This window comes from Erinaceus europaeus, chromosome X, assembly GCF_950295315.1.
Source record: "Erinaceus europaeus chromosome X, mEriEur2.1, whole genome shotgun sequence".
In the NCBI taxonomy this organism is placed as follows: domain Eukaryota; kingdom Metazoa; phylum Chordata; class Mammalia; order Eulipotyphla; family Erinaceidae; genus Erinaceus; species Erinaceus europaeus.
Window position 1 is genome coordinate 41,343,507 of NC_080185.1, and position 24,597 is coordinate 41,368,103.

General features: G+C 47.6%; 1 protein-coding gene across 5 annotated transcripts in view; it reads left to right on the forward strand.

Annotated features, from left to right (window-relative positions):
- The first annotated feature begins 334 nt into the window (after nt 1-334).
- Nucleotides 335-24,597, forward strand: part of TMEM255A (transmembrane protein 255A) — an 81,370-nt gene continuing 57,107 nt past the window's right edge. For 2 of the 5 annotated variants that reach the window (XM_060183440.1, XM_060183441.1), the window contains exons 1-2: nt 335-567; nt 8,324-8,466. In XM_060183440.1, the coding sequence (XP_060039423.1) occupies nt 510-567; nt 8,324-8,466 (201 nt within the window). In that variant the 5' untranslated portion in view covers nt 335-509. The remainder of the gene's footprint in view (nt 568-8,323; nt 8,467-24,597) is intronic. The other 3 variants (XM_060183442.1, XM_007530365.3, XM_060183443.1) reach the window with 3 other exon arrangements.

Below are 24,597 nucleotides of genomic sequence, written 5' to 3' on the forward strand. Positions count from 1 at the left end.
GTGTGTGTGTGTGTGTTTATGTGGCGGGGTACTGCCTGGTCCCCATGTCACATCCTAGAACAGAATGCTAGCCCGAGTCCCTCTCTGTGAACTACAGAGACCCTCTGGCCCCAAGCTAAAGCCAGGCCTCCCCCTCCTCCTTTTTTTTCTTTTCTTTTTTTTCCTCTGTTCAGCCTTAGCCCCAAGGGGCTAAAACGGCTCCCTGTCTGGCTTGGGAGGCTGGGAGGTGGATAAGTAGGATGGGGGGAGGGCAAGAGGGAGGGAAGGGGGGGTCTTGCGCAAGCGCACGTCGCTGTTCGGACCGCCAATACCGCCGCCAGGAGCCGAGGGGAGGGCGGGCTAGGCGGGCGAGGCGTGGAGGGGGGAGGCGCCCGGCTGCGGCTCGCACCCCGCGCAGTCAGCTCTCTGTTCTTGGGAGCAGCAGCCGCCTAGTGGGGAGCTCTGCGGGGCGCCCTGAGCTGGGGGGGGGGGGCGCGCAGGCAGTTTCGGGGGCTGGGGCCACTGTTACCATGCACCACTCCCTGACTCAGCAGCGGGCCAGCGACATGTCCCTGCCTGACTCCATGGGTAAGTCCAGTCACCCTGCCTACCCCGGGCACAGCGAGCGCCCCTGCCGCCCCAACAGCCAGCCAGGGGGGCCGCGCACCCTACTTCTGGATCGGGGAGCGGAGCCCCCAGGGCATCTGTCCGGCGGCGCCCGAGGGTCTCAGGCCCCCGAGTGCGTGTGTGTGTGCGTGTGTGTGTGCGTGCGTCTGTCTGTGTGTGCGTGCCCGCGGGCTGGCAGCTGGAGGGTCGCTCTCCGCGATGTCTGAGGGGCTCCAAGCACTTCCCCGCAGCCCGCGCCTTCGCGCTCCGCCCAGCGCTCGCTCTTTGCAAAGTCGCTGTCACTTCAGAGCGCCCGCCACCGACTCGAAGAACACGGAGCTGGGGGCCTCGCCCCCTCCCAACTCTGCTATAGCGCCCCTGAAATTCAGAACTGCAGTAGGGCCAAGAATGGGGGGCGGGTGACTTGCACCTCTATGATGGAGGGGGGCAGGAGTTGCGCAACCCTGGGGGATGGGCGGCGTGCGGGTGTGAGGGAGCAGAAATGGGGGGCGCGGGTTTCCTCAAGAATCACTCCAGGTAGCTCAGCCTGGCCAGCTGCGGTGGCAGGCGCAGCCTCCCTTGCATTTGATATCACTGCAGCTCCAAGTGCCCCAGTGTACGAGGGTGTGAAAAAGGCGGGGGGTGGAGAGGAAGAGTGAGAGCGCACCAGAGAGCCAGCGCAGCTAGCCCGCGCTGCTCCGAAGTCGCGCTTTTTTCTCTCCGCACGGAACTAGGTATATGTACCCCCTTCCCCTCCAGCCAGCCCCACCTCCACCTTTCCTAGTTAAAAGCGTGCTCTGGCGCGGGTGGGGGGAGGGGGGGGGGCGGACCGCTACCTCCAGCTCCTTCGAAACCGTTTTCCAGAGAGTTGGCAAACAGAAGGCAAAGCCTGCTCCCCCACTCCCACCCCCGCCAGCTGTTAGGCACCTTCCCAAGGCCTATGATTTCACTGGGTGGAGGAAGGCAGTTTGGAGCCCAGGAGAGCGGGCGGGGACTGTCACGCCGTGACCCCCACGTAATCTGAACATTCGCCTCGGAGACACTCCAGCCACCTCCAAAGTCTCTCTCTTCGACGCTCGCCCCTTCTGCAAACCCGGTCCTGCCCCCAGTTCTGGCCTTCTGGTCGGCGCCTAAGAATTTGCGGGAACATCTGGAGGAGGAGGGGGGGGGAGAGGGTGGGACACGACAACACACGCGCGCGCGCACGCACACACACACACACACACACACACACACACACACACCAGTGTGCTCCTGGTTGCCTGCAAAAGACTTGAGTTCCCCAGAATTCGTTCACCCTAGGGTCCTCTCCCTCCTCTTCCCTGAAGGTTTTAACTCTTGGGTGATGGGCAGGTCCCTAGGTTCAGGGCTAAGTCGGTAGAAGAATTCACTTAAAAAATATCTTTTGAATGATTTTTCTTTTGAAAGGTGTAGTTCTTTGCAAGTTGATGCAAATGAGGCCAAGGACTCAGGTCGGAATCCAGAAGCCAGCAGGACCAGACTTCCTCTGTACACACACACACACACACACACACACACACACACACACACACACCACTCCTTACCTTGGCTGACTGTGGTGCCAACACAACCCTAGGCCGTGCAGCTCGCCTGCCCCCCCCCAGTCTGTTGGGCTTCAGGAGGACTGGGGTAAAGGGGTTCTGGGAAGGGAGAGTGCGAGGCTTCCTGCATCCCTGCAGCCTGCTACAACCACCTGCGAACACACCCCACCCCTGCAAGGGCAGGTTCCTCAGTGGCACTTGGCATGCTGCGAGGGGCGGTGGGGGGGGGTGGGAGGAGGAGTGCAGGGGAGAATGTGGAGTTGTTGCTTTCTGGGGGCCCTGGGGACTCTAGCAGATCATGCATTGCCCAAAGGGTCTGCGTCACAGCAGCCAAATGGGCATCGCCAGGACAAGACTGGGCACTGCTGTGGGAGAGAGACCTCACCTGGGCCGGCCAGCCCGCACCACCTAGCATCCCGCTCCCACAGGAGGAGTTGGGGTGGGGACTCAGCCTATTCCAGTGGAGTGCTAACACTGGGTTTCAGCCCTGCGGAGTTCCCTGGCACTGGTCCCACGCAGCCCTGGCTTCAACCAGCAGCACCCTGCTAACCTAGGAGCTATTCCCGCTTAACCCAGCTCCAGCAAGGCCATGTCGCCCGCAAAGTGACAGGGGGTGTGGGGATGAGTGAGTGAGCCCCTCAGCCCCCAGGCCATGGGTCCAAGAAGAGCTCCCCTCCCCCAAGGCCAGACACTGCGCAACCTATAGGACGCCGCCACCAAAGGCACCCAGACACCCACTATGCCCATTGGCTGCACCTTCCACTTGCAAATGGTCTCCCTGATAGTGGAACCTCATTCCAGCGCCCTTCTAGCCCCTCGGCTACCCCCTTCCCCCTTTTAAGCAACAGCACCCCCAGGCGCTAAGGCACCTCTACTACATCAGGCTCTCCTTTTTTGTCCCCCAAGTCTACCACTCCCGTAATGCACCCCGTGCTACAAAGCTGACTCAGGTGAGCACAGCTGGTCCGCAGAGCTGAGAGAACCAGTGGTCAGCAACAGTGGGGTGTGCAAGGCATGAGGAGACCAGGCTCCTGTGCCCCACTCTCTGATGGAGATCTCACACCCTCCCATCTAGAACGTGTGCATGGGGACCTGGGAAATATCAATAGTTTGCTTGGATCGGTGCTACTCTGCCATGAGCATGACTCAGGTTCGAGACCGACCCCCACCGCATGGAAGGAAGCTTCAGTGCTGTGGTCTCTTTCACTCACTAGCTCTACTGCTGTCTATAGAAAAACAGAAAAAGGTGGTCCAGGAGGTGGCACAGTGGATAAAGCACTGGATTCTCAAGCATGAGGTCCCGAGTTCAATCCCCAGCAGCATATGTACCAGGGTGATGTCTGGTTCTCTTTCTCTTTCTCCTCCTATCTTTCTCATAAATAAATAAATTCTTTAAAAAGAAAGAAAGAAAGAAAGAGTATTTGACTGAGCATCAACACCCTAGTTCCAAACACACACACACACACACACACACACACAACTTTTGGGGATTGTCACATGAGCTACTGACCAGACCCACATTAATATCCACTTAAAGGAAGGGACTCAGGAACCCAAAGCCAGGAAATAATGGGTCTGAATGGAGTGAGCAGCGATCCAGACAGACTTCCTGGAGGAGGTGAGTTTCCATTCAGTTTCAGAGGAAAGGAGGGGCTGGAATTCAAAGACCAGCAGTGCAGATGGGGGCTCCCAAGGAGAGGGGTGTGGGAGTGGGAGGAGGAAGAAGACGAGAGTAGTGGGGCACTTCCTGGCCCAGAGTCTTCTGGCCATCATGGAGTGGAGGTGGGGCACTGCAGAGAGGGAAAGGCTGCGGTAGTACTGTCTGAAGGCTGCTGGGGACGAAGTGGGGGAGGCAGATAGGGGAGGCAAAGCCAGTGATGGCGGTGTCAGACTCTCTCACTGCTGGTGTTTGCAGGGCTGCTGATTGTCTAAATGGAAAGCTCCTAGCCACCCAGCAGTTTGGGCCAGTGAGAGATCCTAGGCTAATCACCCTGGGTGACCAGAAGTCTGTCAATCCCAGGGAGCCCTCCAGTGTGCCTTCCTCCCACCACCACCCGCCACGCACACACAATTTGGAAACCACATCCATGAAGCCTAGCTACTCTGTCCACAGATTTTTTCCCCCCAGTTGAGAAGGGAAGCAGTTGCAAGCTAGCGACACGGTTATTCAACAGGTACTGACTGCTTGCTGGGGAGGAGACACTGTGTTCAGCTCTGTTTTCAAGTACCCGCTGCTTGCTGTAATTACCTCCTGATTTCCAAGAGGTTTTTGTTCTTTGTGTGCTTGCTTGCTTGCGTGCGTGTGCATGTGTGTATGTGTGTATCGGTTATCAAACAAAACCGACATGTAGCTGAGGCAGGCCACAGGGATTTATTTGTCTCTCATGACAAAGCAGCATTCTGCTTCTTCCCTTTCAGAAAACAAACAAACACACAAACAAACACCAGGGAAAACATCTAAGCAGACACGACAAGAGCTGCCCTTTGAAAAGCCTGGGTCACACCTTCAGCAAACAGGTGCATCCTGCAGGAAATAGACTTGGGGTGAGGTGGAAGGAAGTGAAATGGACATTAAAGGTACATGGAGGTGTGATTTCTCCGTTCTCCCCCCCCCCCAATAAAAAGGTCAACTCCCCCAAGGAACCTCTAGAAATAATGTCTCTTGGTATAGTTGTGTTCCTAAAAGTGTAGGAAAAAAAGGGGGGTGTCTTGGGGAGAGGACATGAAAGGACAGAGAGAAGCTGGTTAGTCTAGTGATGATAGTGTTTCCTTGGAGTTTTTATACCAACCCAATCCTGCCAGGAAATGAGGGCTTTGCGGAACCGCGGGGTCTTTGCCTGGGTTTCCAACTCAGGTTCTAAAGCAGGAAAAAAAATATCCATAAACATAACAATGGATTTTCCAGTGAGTGTGCGGTTTGCTGAGTCACTTTTCTGATCTGGCTCCTGGGCTTTGAAGAATTAGAGTGAGATTTTTGCAGAGGAGACCTGAGAGCTGTGAATAGGATCAAAAGCCACTTGGTGGGGCAGGAGGTGAGTGATAGAGGGATGAAATGGTTATGCAAACTGACTTTCATGCCTGAGGCTCCAAAGTTCCAAGCTCAGTCCTCCTTGCACTAGTATAAACCAGAGCTCTGGCAAGAAAAAGAGACAGATAGGGAGGGAGGCAGGGAGGGAGGGAGACCACAGCACACTCACACACGCCTCCGTTTTGTGGTCTGATGTGAGTTTGCCCTTTGAGGTGTGCAGGCATCTTTGTGTATCAGAAAAACATCTTTGGTGCATCCAGATGTGTCTTCTCTCTCTCCCTCTCCCATTTTGGGGTGGAGAAGGGCCACAGATGGTCTGAGTGACTAAGGAGCAAGGCAGCAGCTGGGAAGGGGAGATGCTGACAGGTTTCCTGCTGGGCTAGATTTGGGGAGCCTTACTCACAGCCCCTCGGAATCCAGAAGGAAGAGAACTACCATCAGGGAACCCCCAGAAAGAACCCTCCCTCAGTCCCCACCCTTGACCACCTGCTCCTGGGTGGGGACTGTGCCCCTCCCTTTCCCACCAGCTAACTGGCTATGGGTACCCCTACATCCCCCCGCCCCCCAGGAGGTCACAAGGGTCTCTGGTGGAGGTCCTTTCTGATGGAGCCTCTTCCCACCTCGCCTTAACCTCCTCCTCCCTGGTGCTTTGAAGTGTGTGTGGCAGGGGTTTGCATCCCACCCCCCGACCTCCACCCTCCCCGCCAAAGAAAAAAAAGCTCTAGCCACTTCTACATTCCCTGGTAGAACAGTCTCAGATGTGTCCCCTCTTAGAAAGGACCCTGATGAGTCACTTTCAAGGCTGACGTCAGGGGAGGCCGCAGCCCCTCCCACCTCCTGGGACGCACAGTGGAAGATGATGATGGGGTTCACTTGCAGTGGGTGGCGAGGCCCAAGCCCCCATTCCCTGGAGGAGGAGGAGGGAGGGATGCTGGGGGCTGCCTTGCCCGCCTCCCTTTCTGTCTCTCCCAGCCTTCTGAGCCTTCTGGGTCTGATGGGCTGGTCCACCTCTCTTCACCTCCTCCTTTCACCCTCCTCTCTCCCTCCCCCCCAATGGTGTAATCTGGACCTCTTCATTCCTGCAGCTGCTTCTCTAGGCTGCAGCCCAGCCTGGCCTTCCCGGATGACAAGGTCCTAGGAACAGACCCAAGGGGGCTTCTTAGGCCCTTAAGCCAAGGTTCAGCCAGCTGGGCTGGTGATCCCCATGATAAGACACCTCTACCCCCCACAGAACTGAGCTCTCTGATCATCACTGACTTTCAAAAAATATTTACTTAATTTTAATGGAGAGAGATACAGATACACACAGAAACTAGAACACTGCTCTGCTTTGGTTTATGGCGAGCTGGGAATCAAACCTGGGACCGAGGAGCCTCAGGCATGAAAATCATTTACATAACCACTATACTGTCTCTACAGCCCCTCATTGCTGATTTTTAGAGAGCTAGGTGGTAACTCATCTGCTGTTTCCTGTTGAGGACCTTTCTCCCCAGGCCAGGAAAAAAAAATAGCAAAAACAAAACCACCTTGCAGGATGCACAGCTGTGTTCTGGTCCTTAAAAAATAATAAAATAGCTTAATGGAAAAGCCAGGCCAGATACCTTTTTTTAAAAAAAATCTGGCTGAATAAGCTTATTCTTGGCAAGAAAAAAGAAAAGTATACATATGTATTGGTTTGTGCTATCGTGTCTGATCAGCATTGAGGAGAAGGGGGTTCTCATCATTTATATTTACATCACCCTAACAGAAGCCTAAGTGCCTGTAAGTTCTAATCCTCCCCATCCACCTCCCCCAGCGCATATCTGTGTGGACTAATGGTCTCCAACGCACTTACTTTATTACACGCATTTGTTATGTGACAAATCTTGCCAACACACCATTTTAAAGTTTATACATGAGGCAGCAAATGTCAGGAAGAAATGAAAAAAAAAACCCACTACCTGCTCGGGCTTTGATATTTACACTGAAAATGAAATTTCCTATCACCAGCTTATGAAAGCCGCCCTCTTAGCTGCACGCTGCCTTGCCACTGTTTTCATTTAATCCCGTCGCACGTAGCCTTCCCATTTATCATCTGCCTTCTAATGGGGCCTAAAAAACACTCTACTAAGTGGGCACGGTGCACAGTGTGGAGGCTGCCCAAGGCACAGAGACTTGCTGGGTTTTTCTGTAATGGGGGAAACTGTCTTCTGCTTGTTTTCAGTGTGTGTGTGTGTGTGTGTGTGTGTGTGTGTGTGCACAACAGTAAAACATGGCACCTAATGACTGCAGGAAAAACCAAACACCAATTCCAGCCCCTTCCTATAATTCCATTCCCTAGGGATAACCCAGTCACCAGTCAGAGAAGAAAAGAAGGACCTTCCAAAAGTTTTTTCCTGTTTTTTCTAATTTGTTTATAAGCAAGATAGACAGACAGACAGACAGACAGAGAACACACCAGAACATCACTCAGGTCTAGGAGGTGCTGGGGATCGAACTCCAGACCTCACATTCACAGCCACTCACATGCAAATATTGACCTTCACTACTGCACAGCCCCTGGCTGCAGAGTTGGGTCTATTTTATTGATTGATTGATTGATTAGTTTCATTTATTTATTTTTAGCACTGGGAAACAGCATAATGGTTCGGCAAAAGACTTATGTGTGAGATACCAAAGGTCTCAGGTTCAGTCATTAGCATCACCACAAGTCAGAGCTGATCAGGGTTCTGGTGTCTTTCTCTCCATTTCTCTTTCTCTCTCTTTCTCATATTAAAATAAATAAAATATTTTAAATGTATATTTTTATTGCCACCAGGGTTATCACTGGAGCTTGGTGCCTGCACAATGAATCTATAGCTCCTGGTGGCCTCTTTTCTTTCCTTGTCTTTTCTCCTTCTTTCCTTTTCTTTTCTTTGATAGAGACAGAAAGAAATTGAGAGGGGAAGGGAGATAAAGAGGAAAAGAGAAGGAGAGACACCTGCAGCACTGCTTCACTACTGATGAAGCTTCCCCCTGCAGGTGGGACCAGGTGCTTGAACGTGGGTCCTTGTGCATGGTGATGTGTGTGCTATACATGGTGTGCCACAGCCTGGCCCCTGAGTTTGTTTTTAAAGTCCATCCATTCTCTGACAGAAGGAGCAACTTCAATCTTTCTGTGCATTTTCAGGAGCCTTCAATCGGAGGAAGCGAAATTCCATCTATGTGACTGTGACTTTGCTCATTGTGTCCGTGTTAATTCTCACGGTGGGTCTTGCTGCTACCACCCGGACCCAGAATGTGACCGTTGGAGGCTATTACCCAGGAGTTATTGTAAGTATGAAAGACCTAGTGGGAAAGGTTTCAGTAATTTGCTGACAGCAGACATTCAGGGTCAGTTCCCTGTGGTTTTCAGGTCTGTTGAGTCTATTGCATGCACTCACTTTCCCTCCTTTAGACCGAAAGAGAGAGAGAGAGAGAGAGAGAGAGAGAGAGAGAGAGAGAGAGAGAGAACTATGATCTATTAGGAAGAGCAGTGGTGAGGAACACCTGGATGAATGCATACATTGCAATACTCAGGACCCCAGGTTCAAGTCCCTGGTGTGCACCTTTGGGGGGAGGAGAAGCTTCATGAGTGATGAAGCATTGCTACAGGTCTATCTATCTATCTATCTATCTATCTCTTTCTCTCTCCCTCTCCCTCTCCCTCTCCTTCCCTTTCAATTCCTCCTATACAATTAATTAATTTAAAAATAGAAGAACAGTGGCTTAAGAGTCAACAGACTCCCAGCTCGTTCCCTCACTAGCAGTGTCATCCTGAGCAAGTCAGCTCATGCTTTAGGACATTGATTTTCAGGTCATGGCTGTTTCATTCACCAGCACTGCTGCCCTTTGGTTGAGCTCCTGTCTTCTGTATAGAATAGATGTCCCCTGAGAGCCAGGCGGTATCACAGTGGATTAAGCGCACATGGTGCAAAGCGCAAGGAACCAGCCTAAGGATCCCGGTTTGAGCCCCTGGCTCCCCACCTGCAGGGGCGTCGCTTCACAGGCGGTGAATGAAACAGGTCTGCAGGTGTCTATCTTTCTCTCCCCCTATTTGTCTCTATGCAAACACTAGCATCTTAGAGAATGAGACACACTACTGGTCAAGTTATTAAAGATGGAGGCTGTAGAGATTAATGCCAGATTACTTGCTACATAACTCTGAATGCTATTGGCTGACTTTATGTCAGGCATGATTCTCTTGTCATTGTTTTTGAGTGCCAGTTTCACAGTGTGGCTCACACAGAAGAGGGAAGTGTCTACTGCTATTGTTTTGCTTAAGTTATTGAGGTCATTTTCCATTTGTGGTTCCTCAACAGGAGTCCATCCAAACCACTTGTCCATTTTGTTGGAACTAGTTTGGTTAAAGCTAGATAATACAAAGAAAAATAAACTAGATAATATGGGGCTAGGTGACGGTGCACCTGGTTGAGCGCACCCATTACAGTGTACAAGGATCTAGGTTCAAGTCCCTGGTCCCCACCTGTAGGGGAGAAGCTTCACAAGTGGTGAATCAGTATTGCAGATATTTCTCTCTCTCCCTCTCTATTTCTCCTTCCCTTTTGATTTTTCTGTCTCTGTCATATATATATATATATATACATATATATATATATACACACACACACATATATATATATATACGTGTGTGTGTGTGTGTGTGTGTGTGTGTGTTAGATAATACAACCCAAGTACACAGAAAATCCCCCACTACCAACCCTCTGCTACCTGGGACTTGCCTTCTTGCCAAAGGCTAGTTGGTGTTGTTCTTTGACATACAGACAGAAGGAGGGTGCTATTGAGTATGCTTATTGAATATTTATAATGCTTAATTTCTTCCTTCTCTAGAAAGGCCAAACTAGGAGACAAGAGTTCACACGCTTCTTTCCAGACTTTAATGGATTGTTTTTTACCCACCACCAGTTTCTGAGCCGTCTATTCTGGAAAGTTCTAGGTTCTGTGCATAGAAAACCACATTTTGCGGCCAGGTGGTGGCATACTGGGTTTAGTGCACTCATTATCATATTCAAATCCTTAGTTCTCACCTTCAGGGGGAAGCTTCACAGGTGGTGAAACAATGCTGCAGGTGCTTCTCTCTCTCTCTCCTTTCCATCTCAGTTTCTCTTTGTCTCTATCTAATAAATGAATACATTTAAAAACTGTGTTTTATATGAAACCATCACATTGTGTAATTTAAAGATCTACAGGCTGGGTGGTGACGCACCTGGTTGAGCGCTCGTGTTGCAATGTGCAAGGTCCCAGGTTCAAGCCCCTGGTCCCCACCTGCAGGGAGAAAGCTTTTCTAGTGGTAAAGCAGGATTTTAGGTGTGTCTTTCTGTCTCTTTCCCTCTCTGTCTCTCATTTCCGCTTGATTTCTGACTGTCTCTATCCAATAAATAAATAAAAATAATAATAATAAAAATCTACAATCCTCTCTGTCAGTTCTACTTCAGTAGAGCTGGGTTGGAGGAAAAGAATACACACACACACACACACACACACATACACACACCACATCTCTTTTTAATTAGTGATTTAATATGGATTTACAAAATTACATGTCAACAGGGGTATAAAATCCACTCCATGCCCACCACCAGCGTTCTGAATCTTCAGTCACCCCACTGCAAGCCACCACACAGACCAGCCATCATCTCTACAACTACCTGTCTACATTTATACATAATTGCCCCATTTTTCTTCCTGATCCAATCCTTTCTTTCCCTCCAAGCCAATCATGACAACATTACTACTTCCATATGTCCCTCTCCTTTTCCTCCTTTCTCTCTGGGTGCTGATGGAGGTGGAGTTCAAAGCTTATCTTTATCTTATCACTTCTCCCCCACTGAGAGTATGGACCGTGGTTGTTTTTGGGGTGTAGAAGGTAGGAGTTCTGGCTTCTGTAATTTCTTCTCTGCTGGACATGGGTGCTGGCAGGTAGATACATACTCCCAGACTGTTTCTATCCTTCCCCAGTGGGCCAGAGCTCTGGAGAGGCGAGGTTCCAGAACACAGTGGTGAAGTTGTCTGCCCAGAGAAGTCAGGATGGAATCATGGTAGCATCTGCTCCTTGGTGTCTGGAAAGTGGCAGGACAAAAATTGAGACAAAATGGTTAATGAACAGGAACCAAAAAGTAGGAATAGACCAGATGAGATTAGGGATCTTAGGGTAGAAGAAAGCTAGAAAGTCCATCTTAGGTATGTTCTGGGGGAAGGCACACAATTATGATAGTTTTGCTTGAGTTTGATAGCTAGCCTGAAGTTGGATAAAAATATCATCTGGGAAAATGGTGTCAGAGTAGAGAAAAGGACTAGAAAGTTGGATCAGAGCAGTGAGTAGCTCCCATTCTTGAAAAAAAATTCTGTGGATACAATTAACTATTTACTACCATCTACCTGACTCAGGGCATGCACATATATACATTTAGCACCTGAGCCTGTGTAACCTCTCAGTCCCTGTTGGTCTGAGCTTGCATCTCTTGGCCACATCTGGGAACATTGCAGGCTGCATTCATTTCAGGACTAGTCTTCCTCAAGTGGCAGGGCAGGATACCCCAATGTAGACTGGGGCTATCCCTAGTGTCGCTGCTTTATAGTGAGGGCAAGTTCCTGGGAAGGCCCACAAGAGGGCTTATGATGATGCTCCTGATGGAATGACCAGTCTCTCCACATCTTTATTTGCCTCTTCATACAGCCATAGAGTTTGGTATATTCATTACTGTAACTGCTAGAGAATAGAAAGGAAATCTAGGATGGTTCTTCTTCTCCTACTTCTCCTTCTCCTTCTCCTTCTTCTTCTTCTTCTTCTTCTTCTTTTCCCTCTCTCTCTCTCTCTCTCTCTCTCTCTCTCTCTCTCTCCTCTCTCTCCTTTTTTTGATAGGGACAGAGAAATCTCAAGGAAAGGGGAAAGATAGAGGGGGAGAGGGGCCAGGCAGTGGCACACCAGGTTAAGCGCACATATAATAGTCTTCAAGGATGCAAGTTCAAGCTCCTGGTCCACACTTGCAGGGGGAAAGCTTCACTAGTGGTGAAGCAGTGTTGCAGGTGTCTCTCTCCCTCTTAATCTCCCCCTTTGTTTCTATCCAATAATAAATAAATAAGAGGAAAAGAGACAGAGAGACACTTGCAGCACTATTTCACTGCTCTCATAGCTTCCCCTTGCAGGTGGAGATGGGGGGGATGGGGGTTTGAACCTAGGTCCTTGTGTACTATAACATGAGCACTCAACCAGGTGTACCACCACCTGACCCTCCTTCCTCCTTCTCCCCACTCTCCCTTACCCTCCCTTTCTCCTTTCTCCCTCTCTCCTCCTCCTTCCTTCCTTCCTTCCTTCCTTCCTTCCTTCCTTCCTTCTTTCTTTCCTTCTTTCTTTCCCTCCTTCCTCCCTGCCTTTCATTCCTTCAACAGCAGAGAAGTCAGAATTATTTATGGGTCTGTCTCTTTCCTTTTTTCTCTTGTGTTTTAAAGAGGTGACATTTGGAGAGAGAGGCAGAGAGGAGAGAGTCATTCAGCCTGGATGCTTTTGACAGGCCAGTGCGGTGCATGAGCAAGCTTGCTGCCTGTTGCCTAGGGCACTGAATTCACAGTCAGTGTCCTGGACAGCTCCAGAAATGCTATGCTGTGCCCTGGGGAAACTCCTCCGCAGCTCATGGGCAGGCAGGTCCCCTTCAGCCCCCTCCACCTCCAGCCAAGGGCAGGTGTCTACAGACACCGTCTGTGCCCTCTGTTAAACACATCATGTGAGAACTCGGTCCACAGCCTGTGGGAAGGCCAGAAAACTAGCCATCAGCAAAACTGGGCTGTATTTTTTAAACACAAGCGAAGGAAGGGTGGGGTAGGGCAGAGTCAAAGGGATGCGGGTGGGTGTCAAGATGGCATTTCGATGGGTTAGAGACAGCTTGTCCAGGGACTGGGTCCCTTTGTGTGTTTCAGGCAGATGTGTTTAGTCAAAGAACTCTGGGGAGCAAATGCTCCAGCTCAGATTCAGACTCTGCAAGGGGGAAGGAAGGCTGTGCGTCTGTCCTATGTCACTTCAGAGCAGGAGTCCTTGTTCATGTCTGGTGGCCTTGAACCTGCTCTGTGCACTGCCTGAGTGTGGGTGGCTGGGCTGAAATGTGCATGGTTGTAGTTATTCAAGCACCTGCTACTCACTAAGGAGATCTCTGTCTCTCCCCCTCTCCTCTCTCTCTCCCCCTCTCCTCCCCCCTTCATTAAGTGAGCCATCCCTAACAGTGTGTCTTTGCAGAAATTGCTTGTGTACTTCCTGTTGATTGTTTCTTTTTTCTCTGTCCTATCTAATAACAAAGACACCAGCAACAACAATAATAACTACAACAATAAAACAAGGGCAACAAAAGGGAATAAATAAATAAATAAATAACTTAAAAATGTATTTTTGAGGCCAGGTGATAGTGCATCTGTTGAGTGCACATGTTATCATGCACAAGGACCCAGGTTCAAGCCCATGGCCCTCACCTGCAAGGAAAAAATGTTTTCAAATGGTGAAGCAGGTCTGCAGATGTCTCTATCTCCCTCTTCCCTCTCAAGTTCTCTCTGTCTCTGCCTTCCCAAATAAATAAATAAAATGAAGAATAATATATCAAACTATATTCAGCCCACCACAATGAAAAGTGCTCTGGTCTCTCTCTCTCTCTCTCTCTCTCTTCCTCTTCTAACATAAATAAATAAAGTATTTAAAAATAAATTTAAACCGATCGGCCAGTAGATGGCTTACCTGGTATAGGGCACACTTTACCATGTGCAAGGAGGACTTAGGTTCCGGCCGCCAGCCACCACATGGGAGCACCATGCAAAGGTTCTATGGTGTCTCTCTTCCCCACCCTGTCTCTCTCTCCTTCTCTCCATCTGAAAAGTAGTAGAGTCCACCAGGAGTGGTAGACTCCTGCAGGTATTAAGCACCATTGAAAACCGTGGAGACCACTAATTCATTAATTAATTAATTTAAAATTAGAAACAAGCTAAGAGTTTTACTGTCCTCAAATATTCCAGAAATGTTTTTAGGCAGAGAGGGAGAGGTAGAGATAGACCGGAGCACTGAAGCTTCCTTCAATGCAGTGGAGGCTGGGCTCGATCCTGGGTTACATACATGACAAAGCAGCACACTATCCAAGTGAGCTATTTCACCAGCCCTCAAGATGTTTTCCATATCTTACCCAAATCAAGAGCCTCAGTTTCCCTGGGGAAGCTCAGCAAAGCAGGCGCCCGAGCCTCCTCTGGGGCAGAAGGAGGCTCGATGTGTTTCCTAAGGAGCCCACAAGGGGGAGTTGGCCACCCGCATCTTGCAAAGAGCCTTTCATTTGCACCCTCCACCCCAGCGGTTCGGCTGTCAGGACCCATATCAGCCTGGGTTTTCTTCCAGGAGAGACACTAGGAGCTATTGCCTACCTTTGGGGGTGGGGGGGTGAGTTAATTGAAAATCAGCTCAGAGTTGCCTTGGGATTGTGGGAAGACAGGAAAAGGGCTCATTCAAAATAATCAAAAGCCTAGCAACCTTCCTCAGTCCAGGGTGGTGGCTTCGGCTTTACAAGGGGAAGCTTCCGCTGGTGAAACAGCTCACTTCCATAGTGCACTGCTTTGTCATGCACCCGACCCAGGTTTGGACCAATCTCTACTGCATAGGAAGAAACTTCAGTGTTGTGGGCTCTTTCACTGTCTTTTTGTGTCTCTATCATTTTTTCTGGAAAAAAAAAAGTCATCCTAGAATGTTAAAGGCTCAGAAATGATCACACACAAAAAACTTGAAAAGACTTTGACAAATGCAAGAACTTTTTGGCTAACTGGATACTTAGGAAAGATAAGAAGCACCAGGTAGGGGCCAGGCGGTAGCACAGCAGGTTAAGTGCCATGGAGCGAAGTGCAAGGACCCGAGCAAGGACTGGGCAAAGACCCAGTTCGAGCCCCCGGCTCCCCACCTGAGGGGGTGGGTCGCTTCATAAGCTTTGAAGCAAGTCTGCAGGTATCTATCTTTCTGTCCCCTTCTCTGTCTTCCCCTCCTCTCTTGATTTCTCTTTGTCTTATTCAACAACAGCAATAACAGCAACAATAAACAAGGGCAACAAAAGGAAAAAAAATAGCCTCCAGGAGTAGTGGATTTGTAGTGCAGAGACTGAACCCCAGCAATAACCCTGGAGGCAAAAAAAAAAGGAGATGATGATGATGAAGATGATGATAAAGAGGCTCCAGGTATGGAGATTCTGTAGCTTAGTGTAATGATTCTAAAGTTGAAGCTCTTATGTATCTTATTATTTCAGGTATAATATCCAGGTCTTTGATCTATTTTGAACGGATTTAGGTACATGGTGCTGAGTGATAGTCTACTTTCTTTTTTTTCTTTATTTTTATTTAATTTGCATAAAGACAGAGAGATTGAGAGGGAAAGGGAAGACAGAGAGGGAGAGAGAGGGAGGGAGAGAGAGTGAGAGAGAGAGAGGGAGGGAGAGAGAGATCTGCAGCCCTGTTTCACTGCTCTTGAAGTTTCTTTCCTGCAGGTGGGGACTAGGGGTTTGAACCTGGGTCACTACACACTGTGATGTCTGTGCTCAACCAAGTGCGCCACCACCTGGCCTATTTTTTTTCTACATATGACTGTCTAATTTTCTTAGTAGTACTTTTAAATTATTTAATTGAATTGAATTTAGATACAGAGATAAATTGAAAGGAAAGGGGAGATAGAGAGGGAAAGAAAAAGAGAGATATCTGTAGCATTACTTCACTACTTGTGAAGCTTCCCCCCGCCCCGGCAGGTGGAAACTAGGGGCTTGAACTCAGGTCTTTGTGCACCGTAATGTGTGTGCGCTCAGTTAGGTGCACCACCTCCTGTCCTCTTTTCCCACCTCACTGAAACATTTTCGGCCCTTTGCCATTACTAAGTGTCTGTTGGATCTTAATGTGTTTGAGAAGACTTAGGTGTCATAAGTTTCTTTTTTTAAAAAAAAAACTTTTTTATCATCTTTATCTATTTATTGGATAGAGACAGTCAGAAATCGAGAGGAAGGGGGAGACAGAGAGGGAAAGAGACAGAAAGACACCTGCAACCCTGCTCCACCACTCGCAAAGCTTCCCCCCTGCAAGTGGGGACCGGGGGCTCGAACCTGGGTCCTTGAGCATTTCAACATGTGCGCTCAACCAGGTGTGCCACCACCCAGCCCCATGTCATACGTTTCTAACCTTCCTTGCCATCTTGTGCCCTCCACCCCCACCCCACAAGTCATTCAAGGCTCTCTACTGATGTCCTTGGCCTGCTCTACCATTACCATTCTTTTTGCTAGATTTGTGGATTCACTTTCTGTGCGTTCAAAGGCTCTGTCCTATCCCAGCTGAAAGACACAGCAGGGGCAATCCTCAGCTCTTGCATCTCTACCATGAATGAGCCCCCACCCGTAGATTCTACTGTGGGGTGCCAGAAAATCCCCTTGTCCTGCTTTGTGGTGTCTGTTGGATCGTGTTCTCATTTAGCTTTGTGTGCTCAATTTTTGAGACAGAGGCAGAGGCAGAGATAGGTAAGTAGGTAGGTAGGTAGGTAGATGAGTGGGCCAGGTGGTGGCACACGAGGTTAAGCACACATGCTCCAGTGTTCAAGGAGCTAGGTTCAAGCCCCCAGTCTCCACTTACAAGGGGGAAGCTTCACAGGTGGTGAAGTGGAGCTGCAGGCATCTCTCTTTCTTTCTCCATCTCTATCTCCCCCTTCCCTCTTCGCTTATCTCTGTCTCTGTCCAAGAAATAATAGACAAATAAAAAGTATTAAGAAGATCGAGAGAGATACCACAACACCAAAGTTTCCCTCAGTGTGGTGAAGGCCAGTTTGAACCTGGGACGTGCACATGACAGAACAGCGCACTGTCCAGGTGAACTATTTCTCTGGCCTTCATTTAGCTTGGTTTCTGAATGTCCAAAATTGCTTATCTGAACTGTTGTGTCAGACATGTTTGAGAATTTAGATTTCTTTTTCTTTTAGAAGGATAACACGATGCATGCGGTGTCTGCTATGTAACATCTCAGTGGGGTCTTGAGAGCTGCCTGGTAATCAAACATGTTCAGATAGCTGTGAGGGTTTTTTTTTTTTTTGCACTAAGTGGATAACAATTATAAAATAGTCTCACGTCAATTACCAGTTAAGTTTTGCCACCATGTTAGTTACTCAAGCAAACAAACAAACGGGCTGAGCATTGCCTCACTCGGTAGAGTGCACACGTTACCATGTGCAAGGACCCAGATTCATATCTCCACTCGCATATGTGGAAAGTTTCATATCAGTGAAGTGGTGCTGCAGGTATCTCTCCTCTCTTTCTCTCTTGTCTTTCTTTCTCCCACTCTCTGTCTCTCACCCTCTATTTAAAAAAAAAAGTCTACTGGTAATAATGGAGCTGTGCAGGCACCAACCCCCAAGCAATGAATCCCCCCACCCCACCCATTCCAGTGGCTAAAACAAACACAGAAAATCCTTAGTTTGTGGGTTTTAGGAGAGCATCAGGGGACTGTAGACTGATTCACCTGATCACAGCTCTTTGAGCTGAGTCCTGCTGGCCTTGGTATTATATCCTCCTGCCTGGTGTCAAAGTCACAGATCAAGTATATTGTCACTTAGTCCTGAACCTCAGCAATGTGAGACAATAAGCTGAAGTTACAAAGTTACAGGGGGCCAGCCTCCAAAGAGCAGTGAGATCTGATGTTGCTGCTGTTGTTGTTGCCTGGGTGTCACTGCTTTGGACCCTCTCCTCTCCTCTCCTCTCCTCTCCTCTCCTCTCCTCTCCTCTCCTCTCCTCTCCTCTCCTCTCCTCTCCTCTCCTCTCCTCTCCTCTCCTCTCCTCTCCTCTCCCCTCCCCTCCCCTTCCCTCCCCTCTTCTCTCTCTCTCTCTCTTTCCTTTTTTTATTGGGCAGTTAATGGTTGACATTACAGTTATTGGCACATGAGCACAACTTCTCATCTCACCAAGCTAGATGTCTGCAAAGCACTCTGACCCCCAACTTTGGCACCAGGACCTGAAAGCCCCTCCTTCAACCCCACTCCTCTACCTGTCTTCCTTCCCCAGAGTTCTTTCCTTTGGTGCAATAAACCATCCCAGCCCAAGTTTTACTTTGTGCTTCCCCTTTCTGTTTTTGTTTCTGAAGTTCTGTTCATGAGTCAGATCATTCCATAGTCATCCTTCTCTTTTTGGCTGATCTCACTTGACATGCTTCCTTCAAGCTCCATCCAAGACGAGGCAAAGAAGGTACCTTCATCATTCATAATAACTGAGTAGCATTTTATTATATACACACACACACATATATATATCACAACTCAGACATTTTTCCTCTTTATTTAGTGCTCCCTATCCATCAAAGAAGAGAAACCTTCCTTCCTTCCTTTCTTCCCTCTTTCCTTCCTTCCCTCTCTCCCTCCCTCTCTCTCCCTTTCTCTTTCTTCTTTCTTCCTTTCTTTCTTTTATTTTTATTTTTCTTTCTTTCTTTTTTTATTCCTTTCATCTTTCTTCACTGGAGAGAGATACAGAGAGGATGCGACAGCTATCTCATTTACTCCTTCCCTCGCTCTCTTTTTAAAAAAATATTTATTTATTTATTTTCCCTTTTGTTGCCCTTGTTGTTTAACATTGTTGTGGCTATTGATGTCGTTGTTGGTGGATAAAACAGAGAGAAAGGGAGAGAGGAGGGGAAGACAGAGAGGGGGAGAGAAAGACAGACACCTGCAGACCTGCTTCACCGCCAGTGAAGTGACTCCCCTGCAGGTGGAGAGCAGTGGGGCTTGAACCGGGATCCTTACGCCGGTACTTGTGCTTTGGGCCACATGCGCTTAACCTGCTGTGCTACCACCCGACTCCCCCTCTCTTTTTTTAAACGTTATTTATTTAATCTGATAGAACAGAGAGAAATTGAGAGGGGATGGGGAGATAGAGAAGGAGAGAAAGAGGGACACCTGCAGCACTGTTTCACCACTCCTGAAGCTTTCCCCCTGCAGGTGGGGACCGGGTCTTGAACCTGGGTCCTTGTGCATGGTAATATATGCACTTAACAAGGTGAGCCACCACAGGCCCCCTCCTTCCCTCTCCTTCTCTATTCTCTCTTTGCTTTTTACCCTCTATCAAAACCAGAAAAAAAAGTGGCACAGAGAACTGTGGAGTTGTGTAGGCATGGAGCCCCAGCAATAATACTGATAGCAAAAATAAATAAACCATCATGTAGCAAAAAAATAATAAAGAAACGGGGAGAAAAAGGCAGACAGAATGAAGAGAGAAAGAGGCCACGAGCAATACAATTTCTTTTTTTAAATTTTTTTAAAATTTTTTATTTAAGAAAGGATTAATTAACAAAACCATAGGGTAGGAGGGGTACAATTCCATACAATTCCCACCACCCAATCTCCATTTCCCACCCCCTCCCCTGATAGCTTTCCCATTCTCTATCCCTCTGGGAGCATGGACCCAGGGTCATTGTGGGTTGCAGAAGGTAGAAGGTCTGGCTTCTGTAATTGCTTCCCCGCTGAACATGGGCGTTGACTGGTCGGTCCATACTCCCAGTCTGCCTCTCTCTTTCCCTAGTAGGGTGGGTCTCTGGGGAAGCGGAGCTCCAGGACACATTGGTGGGTTTTCAGTCTAGGGAAGCCTGGCTGGCATCCTGATGACATCTGGAACCTGGTGACTGAAAAGAGAGTTAACATACGAAGCCAAACAAATTGTTGAGCAATCATGGAACCGAAGCTTGGAATAGTGGAGAGGAAGTGTTAGGGAGGTACTCACTGCAAACTCTAGTGCACTTCTGCTTTCAGGCATATATTTTGCAGTAGTTTACGGATACGTGTGAAAACATGCTCTCTCTCACAGAAACTGGTGTATATCTAGGTTTTGGGACTTTGTTAGAAAGTGAACCACCTGAGATGAAATTAGAGTATACTATGAAAGGAAAGGTCTCACCCGAGTAAGGAAGTTGAAGGGTTGTCATTCCACACGTGAAGTCTCTAGACACAGTCTGAAGTGAAGCATGTTGAGGTGGCAATCATTGTGTTGGTTAGGTTGTGATCGGCAGATGCAATATTATTTGATATGGATTGGGAGAGGCATACGGGAAAGTGGGGCCTATCCAAGGGTTCCAGGACTGGGGGAAGTAGAGGCTCTATAGTGGAGATGTGAGGTTCCTGCTGTATTAGGGTTCAAAAAGACAATCGATAGTTAATGTTATCATCACATTGTTTGATAATTGGGTTAACTTTGAAAAGTCCTTTTGTTAGGGTTTGCTGTACAGTACCCAGTATCTTGTATATAGCTGTGCTATTGGTTGCTTCTGATCTACTTGGTCTAGGCTTTTGAGAGAGTCTGCATATAAATTACACAGCCTATATATTGAAAAGATTCAGTTTGTGTTTTGAAAAACTTCGAGACATACAATTAATTTTCCCCCTCTCGTATTAATTAACTAGTGATTTATATGACTACATTTTGCTAGGAGTGTACAAAAGACTGTGACCCATCCCTCCCACCCACTCCCACCCCCCACTGGCCCAGGAAGCTGCATGTCTACCCCTCACCACAGGGCTTTTACTTTGGTGCCCTACTTACAATTTGGTCAGGTCCTGCTTTTAGTTTCCCTTTCAGATCTTCTTACTCAACTCCTGTTGATGAATGGGATCATCCCATACTCATCTTTATCTTTCTGACTTAGCTCACTTAACATAATTCCTCCTAGCTCTGTCCAAGATGGGTCAGAGAAGGTGGGTTCATTGTTCTTGATAGCTGCATAGTATTCCATTGTGTATATATACCACAGCTTTCTCAGCCACTCATCTGGTGTTGGGCACCTGGGTTCCTTCCAGGTTTTAGCTCTTGTGAATTGTGCTGCTATGAACATAGGAGTACACACCTCTTTTTGGTTGGGTGTTATGGAGTCCTTGGGGTATAACCCCAGGAGAGGAATTACTGGATCATAAGGAAGGTCCATGTCTAGCCTTCTGAGAGTTTTTCAGACTGCTCTCCACAGAGGCTGGGCCAATTTACATTCCCACCAGCAGTGTAAAAGGGTTCCTGTGTCCCCACAACCTCTCCAGCATTTGTTGCTGCTGTCCTTTTTGATGTATGCCATTCTTACAGGAGTGAGGTGGTATCTTAGTGTTGTCTTAATTTGCATTTCTCTGACAATCAGTGACCTAGAGCAGTTTTTCATATGTTTGTTAGCCTTTTGGATCTCCTCTGAGGTGAATGTTTTGTTCATATCCTCTGCCCATTTTTGGATGGGGTCATTTGCTTTTTTGGTGCTAAGTTTGCTGAGCTCTTTATATATTTTGGTGATTAGTTTCTTGTCTGATGTATGGCATGTGAAGATCTTCTCCCATTCTGTGAGGGGTCTCTTTGTTTGTTTAATAGTTTCTTTGGATGTGCAGAAGCTTTTCAATTTGATGTAGTCCCATTGTTTTGTTTCTGCTTTAGTCTTCCTTGCAATTGGATTTGATTCATCAAAGATGTCCTTGAGGTGTAGGTGGGAAACTGTTTTACCAATGTTTTCATCTAAGTATTTGATTGTTTCTGGTCTGACATCTAGGTCTTTGATCCATTTGGAGTTGATTTTTGTTTCTGGTGAGATAAAGTGGTTCAATTTAATTCTTCTGCATGTTACAACCCAGTTTTCCCAGCACCATTTATTAAAGAGAGCCTCCTTTTTCCATTTAATCCTTTGGGCCCCCTTATCAAAGATTAGATGTCCATAGGTGTTGGGATTTATTTCTGGGCTTTCAATTCTGTTCCACTGGTCTGTGTGCCTATTTTTGTTCCAGTACCATGCTGTTTTGATGATGATGGCTTTATAATATAGTTTAAGGTCTAGGAGTGTGATGCCTCCATTTCTGTTTCTTTTCCCTAAGATGGTTTTGGCAATTCTAGGTGTTTTCATGTTCCAGATAAATGATTGTAGTGTTTGTTCTATTCTCTTAAAGAAGCTTGGTGGAACTTTGATGGATATTGCATTAAATTTGTATATGGCTCTGGGGAGAATATTCATTTTGATGATATTTATTCTTCCAATCCATGAGCATGGGATATCTTTCCATTTCTTGGTATCAGTTTCTATTTCCTTGAGCAGCGACTCATAGTTTTCAGCATACAAGTCTTTCACTTCTTTGGTCAACTTTATTCCTAGGTATTTGATTCATTTTGCTGAAACAGTAAATGGGAGTGATTTCTGGATGTCTTCTTCTTCAGATTTAGTGTTTGCATAAAGAAATGCCACTGATTTTTGTACATTGATTTTGTAGCCTGATACCTTGCTATATTGCCTAATAACTTCCAATAGTTTTCTGCTGGATTCTTTAGGTTTTTCTATGTATACTATCATATCATCTGCAAATAGTGAGAGCTTGACTTCTTCCCTTCCAATCTGTATTCCTTTGATTTCTTTCTCTTGCCTGATTAGCAATACAATTTCTTCCAGCTCAGACTTGAACCCAGGTCGTGTGCATGACAAAGCAACATACTATCCAGAGGAATGATCTTTTTTTAAAAAAAAATTTTTAATTACATGAGAGGGAGAGAGAGGAAGAGAGAGTTTCACATGAGGCAAATAGAAGGGAGGAGAGAGAGAGAGAGAGAGAACCAGAGTACCACTCTGACACTGGTGGTGCCAAGGATTGAACTGGAAACCTCTGGTATGATGGTTTGATGCTGTACCAGCTGAGCCATCTACCCTGGTACCCAGATGGGCTGTCTGTCTTCCTGGTCCAAGTCTCACTTGGTTCTCTAAGGGCTTGTCTGTTTTCTTCTGCAAGTGACGAGACAGTCAAAACAGAGAAAGCTAGTTATTTACTCTGGTAACAAGGAAGCCAGACAGAGTTCCAAAGGCCCTCACATTCTTTAATTTCACACAGTTCCTGAGCTTCCCCCTCTGAGGCCCAAGGAAGACCAACAGTGGGCTGGAAGCAGCTGCTCATTGTCAGGAACTCCTGTATTTCCTTCTCTCTTACATATTTTTAAATTATTTTCATCTTTTTAATTTTCCTATTGGATAAAGACAGGAAGAAATCAAGTGGGAATGAGTATACAGAGGGGGAGACAGACAGAGACATCTGCAGCACTACCTCACCACTTGCGAAGCTTCTTTCTACAGGTAGGGACTGGGGGCTTGAACCCAGATCCTGGTGTACCATACTGTTTTGTCCTTCTTTACTTCCAATCCCTCACAGCTCTGCCTCAGATATTACCACCCTTTCCGTTCCTGCAAAGAACTTCCTTGTTATATGATTTTATTTGATAGGACAGAGAGAAACTGTTAAGGAAGGCAGAGGTAGAAAAAGAGAGAGGGAGTCTGAACGGTAGCGCACAACGGGTTAAGCGCACGTGGCGCAAAGCACAAGGACCGGCATAAGGATCCCCACCTGCAGGGGAGTCACTTCACAGGCGGTAAAGCAGGTCTGCAGGTGTCTATCTTTCTCTCCCCTTCTCTGTTTTCCCCTTCTTTCTCCATTTCTCTCTGTCCTATCCAACAACAACGACATCAATAACAACAGCAATAATAACTAAACAACAATTAAAAACAAAGGCAACAAAAGGGAAAATAAATAAATAAATGAATAAATATTTTTTAAACATTTTTAAAATTAAAAAAGAAGAGAGAGAGATTTAGCACTGCTGCATTACTAGTAAAGCTTCCCTCCCCCTGCAGGTGGAGTCAGGGGCTTGAACCCTGGTCCTTGCACATAGTAATGTGTGTGCTTAACCAGGTGCACTACCACCCAACTCCTCCTGTTGAGTTTTATTCATGCCTTGTCATTTGCCCTTAACCCACAGTCCTCCTCCCCTTTAGTAGACTGTGAGTTCCCAGAGTGCAGGGACCATGCCTTTAAAAAAATATTTATTTATTCCCCTTCTTTTGCCCTTGTTGTTTTATTGTTTAGTTATTATTGTTGTTATTATTGATGTTGTTGTTGGATAGGACAGAGAGAAATGGAGAGAGGAGGGGAAGACAGAGAGGGGGAGAGAAAGACACCTGCAGACCTGCTTTACTGCTTGTGAAGCGACTCCCCTACAGGTGGGGAGCCAGTGGCTGGAACCAGGATCCTTATGCCAGTCCTTGCACTTTGCGCCACATGTGCTTAACTCGCTGTGCTACCGCCCGACTCCCGGGACCATGTCTTCTTATGAGATGTTACAGATGCCAGCGAATCTGATTCATAGAAGGAAAGGGGAGGGAGCCGGAGAAAGCAGTGGACTAGCCTGGGATCCCCAGCCCCAGGATGTCTTTCTTTGCAACCAATTCCATGAGATTTCAGCCCACCTCTTGTGAACACGGATTCCCCCCCCATTTTTACTAGTGATTTAATAATGATTTATAAGATTACGAGATAATAGGGGTATAATTCCACACCACTCCCACCACCAAAGTCTTGTGCTTCCACCTCCACAAGTGGTAACTGCCATAGTTCTCCCA